At 37.7% G+C, this 6,444-nt stretch overlaps 1 protein-coding gene across 1 annotated transcript in view; it reads left to right on the forward strand.

The window, feature by feature from the left end:
• The first annotated feature begins 1,725 nt into the window (after positions 1–1,725).
• The window catches only part of IL17RD (interleukin 17 receptor D), a 53,727-nt gene continuing 49,008 nt past the window's right edge, over positions 1,726–6,444 (forward strand). The window contains exons 1-3 of the mRNA XM_085302545.1: positions 1,726–1,776; positions 3,389–3,443; positions 6,212–6,393. Coding sequence (XP_085158671.1) covers positions 1,726–1,776; positions 3,389–3,443; positions 6,212–6,393 — 288 coding nt within the window. The remainder of the gene's footprint in view (positions 1,777–3,388; positions 3,444–6,211; positions 6,394–6,444) is intronic.

Here is a 6,444-nt window from a genome sequence, read left to right on the forward strand (position 1 = left end):
GGTTGTCAATATAAAATATTGCAAAATATGACAGTATCCCCTTCAACTTTTTTTTTCTTGATTAGAGTATTTGCAAATAACTGTCTGGATATTTGGAAATGAGGCATATAGTGAAATGCACTTCAGTCACTTCAAAGGTGGAATGATATCCTATGTTACAGGATGTGGCTGTTTGACAGTATAATTGCAAACTGTTCTAATTCTTTTTGGCAGAGTCATAGGTATTGGCATCTTGCTTAAAGTGCATTTGGCTATGGCTAGATATTTTGGTGAGACTTAAGCAAGTTACTGCAAAACCTTCTTTTTCTGTAGATGTTTTTATTTAAAGGAGGAAATTGGTTTCTTCTTTACTTTGTAAACATATGGTCCTGGGCTATAAGACTTATCACAAATTACATTTTAGTAGGAGTGGTGTTTTCAGTGATTGTTGTATCAGTCTTTACAATCTAATCAATACTTACAAGCAAATGATAATAATCTATTTTAACTTAATTTTATATATGTACTTTATATAAAAAGTGAAACAGATCTTGTTCATTGTATTTGATCAGTCTCTTATCTGTGTATTTATTTTGCTTTTTCCAGAATAAGAAAGTGACTTGATCCTGATATCTGGCTGCTTCAAATTTGCCAGACTTTTTTTTTTTTCTCCTTTTTTTTTTTCCCTCCATGACGTAGTTATCAGGGACCTTGGACTTTTTTGTTTGAGTTTGTTTTAAATTAGATCATACAGGTAGGTTTTTCATCAATAATTGCCATTCCTGACAGGGTCCTTCCTCTTTTTGAGCACAATCTTATAAAATTACTGTGGATTCTCTTGTAATTCTGCTAAGTGTTTTACATTTTTCTTAGAAATTTTTATCTATCATATAAACAGGAAGATTTCAATTTTCATATACCTTCAGCCTTCATAATTTCTTTTGTTTATTTCCCTTAGTGCAAGTAGAATGAGGTGCTATTGACAAAGTACTTTCCGGTCATCTTGCATAAATGGTAAGATTTTGGCTTTCTTCCAGACATCATCTTATTGTTCTGTAGTGGTATCTGTTACGAGGGTCTCTATGCATTTTAATTACATTTTCTTTAGGCTTAATTACCCATAGCTTTTGGTCTCAAATAACAAATGATGTCATCTTGAGCAAATAGCACTCTCTGGATTAAATGGGAAAGGGTTTAAGGCAGGTTATACTCAGTGAGGGGTCCCTTAGTGTTAGGATTAATTTCCCAGACATTGCCACAGGATGCTGCAGATTGGTGAATGCCAGGGTAGATTGTTAAATCAGGTGGGCAGTTTTCCCCCCTATGTTCCTGCAGAAAGAAAATAAGCTATCTTGGTGGAAGGTAGTGTGCTGTAATAAAAAAGGCTGAGTAAAGTTAAATTTCTGTAAAATGTTCCTTTTTTTATTAACATTTCTAGCACTTGTTCAGATTGCATTGTAGGGGCCTTAATTTGCATTTTTTCATTAGTTGATCAAGATGGAATGCCCATACTGAAGAAAAGTAGCATCTTAAATAAACAGTGTATTGTAACTCAAATATTGTCAAAAGAATAACAACTTTGGAGATAAACTTGGATTAGAAGCTTTCTAGTTCAAAAGAATTATTGTTGAAATATCACTCGTCCATGCAATTTTTAATTTTCTTTGCATCGCAAATCTACTTTTCTCTGAAAGTGCCGTTTCATGTTACACCTAATCCAGTGTAACAGAAGACTGCCGCTGAAAGATGCGGTCCTGCCCCACTCTTTCTCTTCACAAACAGTCATGTGGCCATAGAGTGAGTTAACTCAGCTTGCATTTGCAGCAGGGAGGAGTGTGTTTTGGTCGCTCATCAGTGAGTTCAATCAGCTCAGAGAACTGGGCTATCTGTCCCTTTATTATATGCATATGTAATAAACAGATGCAAAACTAAACAGAAATACACTAAACAGTTCATGTTTGCAATTGTCTTCTGACAACAAAAGTTGGTGTGTATGCTATACAAAAGTGTAGTTGGGGGAAATGGCAACAGTATTATAAATACTTGCATCTATGGATCACTGAACTGTTATTTTGATAGTAAACAGAAGCCATTTTTGTTTGGTGGTGGTTTAGTTGTTTGATTCTAGAGAGTTCCTTTTCACTATAACATATTCTCACATCTGATGTTAACTTGAGTCTTTGGGAATATAGTACTGAAAAACTTGCTTGGTCATTAAGTGCAATTTCTTGTAGAAGACATGAAGTCCAGAAAGATCACAAGAACATATATATTTCCTACTCTCTCAATTCTGCAAGCCTCAAAACACCCTCAATACCTGAAGATAGACTTGAGATTATTAAGGGAAAAAAATGTGCCATAAAAAGTGAGCAGGAGAGAAATACCACTGTCTGGATCTACAAGGGGTTCTGTAATGTCACAATAATTTAACTTAGCATTAAGTACTGGATACTATGTTTTAGGGACTTCCTATAAGGTGTCTGGATATAAAAATGGTGGCTGCCAGTGCCAAAGCAAGTGCAGCAGGATTCGTGCATCTAATTCCACTTTCAAGTCCCATCTGGAAACAGCAGCCGTTAATCTAGAAGTGCCAATAAATGCTTGAACGCAGCAGGAGGTATTCGGCTGCCAGGAAGGCATGCTGTGCTCTTCCTTGCCACTCCCAAGACACAAGCAGCCAGTTGGGTGGACTAATTCTGGATGCTAGATCTTGCCTCTGTAGCCCACACTATTTTAAGCACCCACTAGTTATGTCTGAATGACCTTAGGAAGTAGATTGTGCTTCTGTAGAAATAAGCAAATTAAAGGGGAAAAAAAAAAATCCTACCCTCCAGGGGTCTTTTCCTATATTGCTAGGGGGTAGAGTCTTTCCTGACTCCAGATCTAATTATTGGTTAAGCCCTGAGCATGTGTGCAAGACATAAAAGCAGGCATCTTTATGACTGTTTACTTAGGTTTCCCCATCTATAAAATGGGAAGAGTAATACAGACGTTCAGAACTGCATTTTTTTTGTGAATGTTTGGCACGTTTCTCAGGCTCAGTGATTTCAAAATTGTCATAAGAGATGAATATTAATAACAATTTATGTATCTGATTTAAACATCTATTCTATGGCCTGGGGTCTCTCTGTCAGTTGAAAATCTTTCACTTCTGCATAGCATGATCTTTTGAAGGTATGACATGTTATAAGATGGAAGATAACAGTGCAGCGTTTTGGGGAGTCTTGACACTGCTAAATGTTCATGGCCCTTCTGAGTGTCCACATCAATTTCACATTTCCTTTCTAATTCTGCTTTTAAGGTTTGGAATTGGAAGATCTTCCTCCTTTCTATGCTAGATGTTTATTCCATTGATGAACCATCCCCATATTAGTAGGACTCTTTTTGTATGAGTGCTTATTTACAAAAGATCTATTTTTCTGACTTCCTGGAATTGCCAGATGGTGTTCCAGAAGACCCTCATGGTATGGATTTTCTGTTCTGGGATCGTATTTGTGCTTTTATGGAGAGGGAGGTGATATCTTGCTGTGATTTCAGACCAATAAAGTTTCTGAGATTTGGTGAACTTTTTAGCACAATGTGTGCTTGGTTCAAGATGGTTTCTAACAGCACATGATGTCAACTGCAAGATTGTCAGCCGTGAAATATCTGTAACAAAAATGTGATATTGCTATAGTCATGATCATCTGACCCAACTGGATAGTTTTGCAAGTGAGATGCGTACTTTTTGGCCTGACAAACTCAGCTGTTTCCATAATTCCTTTTTCAGGCAAGCTCACCCTCTCCTGGGAGAGGTATTTCAGTGCTAGAAATATGAAGTATGGATGGGGCATAAAACTTCCAAGTATTAGGAGGAATTTTTGCTGAGCGCTAAAAAATTTGATAGGGAATTCTTAACCATATAGCAAAACTTTTTTTTATTGCATGAGCTTTCATGTTTTTATAGGAATTACTGAGTTCTCACCATCTCATCCATCTGGGAACAGCTGCTGGGGCGGGGGAGGGGGGAGGTTTTTAGCTTTAAACAAAGTAGAGTGGCAACCAAAACCAGCTGTAGAATGCATGATACTGATACCCATGACTTCTGGATATTCTCTGACTCATGTATTCTGTACTATTTCAAAACAAGAGACTGTTGTAAAAAAGGGCAGAAAAGCAAGTCCTTTCAGATACTTTTGTGCTTATATTAGCTAGCAGCATTTTAGAGAATCTAGCTAAAGCTTTTAACTGCTGTCATTTGATTCCCACCTCCCCTCTACTCTTTTCCACGAAAGATTTCAGTGGAAACTATTCTAAATAGATGCAAAACAATTAGACTTCTGTATACAATCAGTACATTCATGTTAGTAAGTTGGTCATGGTGGCAGAATTGAGAAATTCTTTTCAGATGTATCCATTTGCTATAAGCTTGGGTTGAGGTACTAGGAAAGGGGCGTTGAGACTAATTTGTTAGTAGGTCTGAGTAAATAAGACATCACTTTTGTGCTTTCTGGGTATTGCCAGTGTAATCAGTTGTGACCGAGTTCTGCAGTTATTCTGCTGCCCAGAGAGTGTAATTATTCATTCTATATCTTCATTTATATTAAAATCACTATAGGGTTACACATCAAACCACAGATAATGTTAATTTTCCTTTTTGCTTACCCTTGAAATTTGCAGCTTCTCCAACTGCCTAGAACTCAGTTAACAGAGCACCAGACTTTCCACGCTGTGGTTTGATTTCCCTGTAGCCTAAGGGTAGATCTGTTTGCAGGTTAGTGGAGATAGGAATCATTGTTTATAATAGATGATTATGAGCAGCAGAGACATTACTGCCCTCTAAATAGCTTATGCAGTCTTCCTTTTGTTAGGCATGTTACTGTGTTGCTATGTATGCTTTGCAATGAATTGAAATATAGAAGGACTAAAGTTACTGTTTTTGTACAGTCTGACTTGATTAAAAAATTTCAATCTGTATAGTTTTCAGGACAGGTTGGTTACTTCTGAGTAGCGCAAGGAGAAAGTAAAGCAAGAATATTGAGCTAGAAGTATATGATATACAGTGAACAAAAACACGCTAAGCTATAATTCTGATGCGGGATATACCAGACCTTAGAAAACCTCTCATTTTTAAAATTGGTGAAATTTCACCTATAGAATGAATAGTTTTAATATTCCCTTTTTCAGAATTCCAGTCTGGAGGAAATTAAAACCAACTGTAAGTATCATTTACTCACAAAGCCCTGAAAGGGCTACAGCCTAATCTCCAATTTGTCCTAAAACATGCTTAGTGGCAAGAATGTCATTTCTATTCATGTCACAATGAAGGGCTCTGTCCGCCCCCCAAGTCACAAACCTGTTTTCAAAGGGAACTGTGAGTACAAGAACTGTGATTCATCAGCTTAACTAAGTAGTTTAAAAGAATATTTTTGTTAGCCAGTATTCACAAAGGATGGAAAACCTTGATAGGTGCAAAACGATTATTAGTTTTTAAATTATTAATAGGTTGTTTCCTTTCAACTGGTTGGCTTAATGGTGTTTTTGTTGAGGTTTTAACCATACTATTTAAATCTGAACTATAGTATCTTTTATAGTCCTCTTGAGTTTGTTATATTAGGAGTGCAGTTTTGTCCCATATTAATCGTAACTGTGTTCTAGCATGGAAATAGATATTTTTTCAAAAATAATTGAAGTGATACATTAAAAAAAAAAGTGACATATGAAAAGTCAGATCTAATGGTGAAGTTGGCTCTAATTTAAGCAGAGGGTTAGACCAAATGACCCCCTGAGATCCCTTCCAAGCTAAAATCTTTTGTGATTCTGTGATTCAGTGGAACTTTAGGTTTCTGCTTAAATGTTCATGCAAAGGGTTTGTAGTTGATAAATCTTACRTATATGTCAGAACTGCTTGTAATTGATAGCTGTGTGAAATGTGAGTACTTTTGAAGAAGTGTTTTGGTCAAAGCATATTAATACTTAATTCCAGATTACAGATTCAAATTGAAAGTGAAATAAATATCAAAACATGCAACTTCCATTTCGTTTGCCACAGTTGAAATTATATGATAGTATATTCTTCCAGTTTGTCCTTGTTGGTATACTACTCGTTACTCTTTAACTGTTAAAGAACTGCAATTTTTTTTCCCTCCTATCTGGTTGTGATCTTGCAAACTGCCTGGACAGGAACTGCTGTGATTGCTCGAGTACCAGCCCGTTAGTAAAGTCGCATACAGCCCTCTATGTTTGCAAAAAGGAAGCCGAAGTCGGGAGGCTGCTGCGAACTGTACGCACCTCCAGCGGGAAGCGCAGGGGTGGCTCAGCCGCACGCGTTCCCGACGCTACAACAAGAGGGGGACGGTTCAGGGACTAGCTCGCACGCTGCAGTTCTCAGGGGAGCCCACGTGGGGCCCGGTGAAGCCGCGCGCCCCGCGGAAGGTGCGCGCAAGGAGCGAGGCGCGGCGGCGCGCGGCCGCTGAGGGGCGGGGA

The sequence above is a fragment of the Rhea americana genome, unplaced genomic scaffold, assembly GCF_003343005.1.
Source record: "Rhea americana isolate MKP2758 unplaced genomic scaffold, rheAme1 scaffold_19, whole genome shotgun sequence".
NCBI classification, from domain to species: Eukaryota; Metazoa; Chordata; class Aves; order Rheiformes; family Rheidae; genus Rhea; species Rhea americana.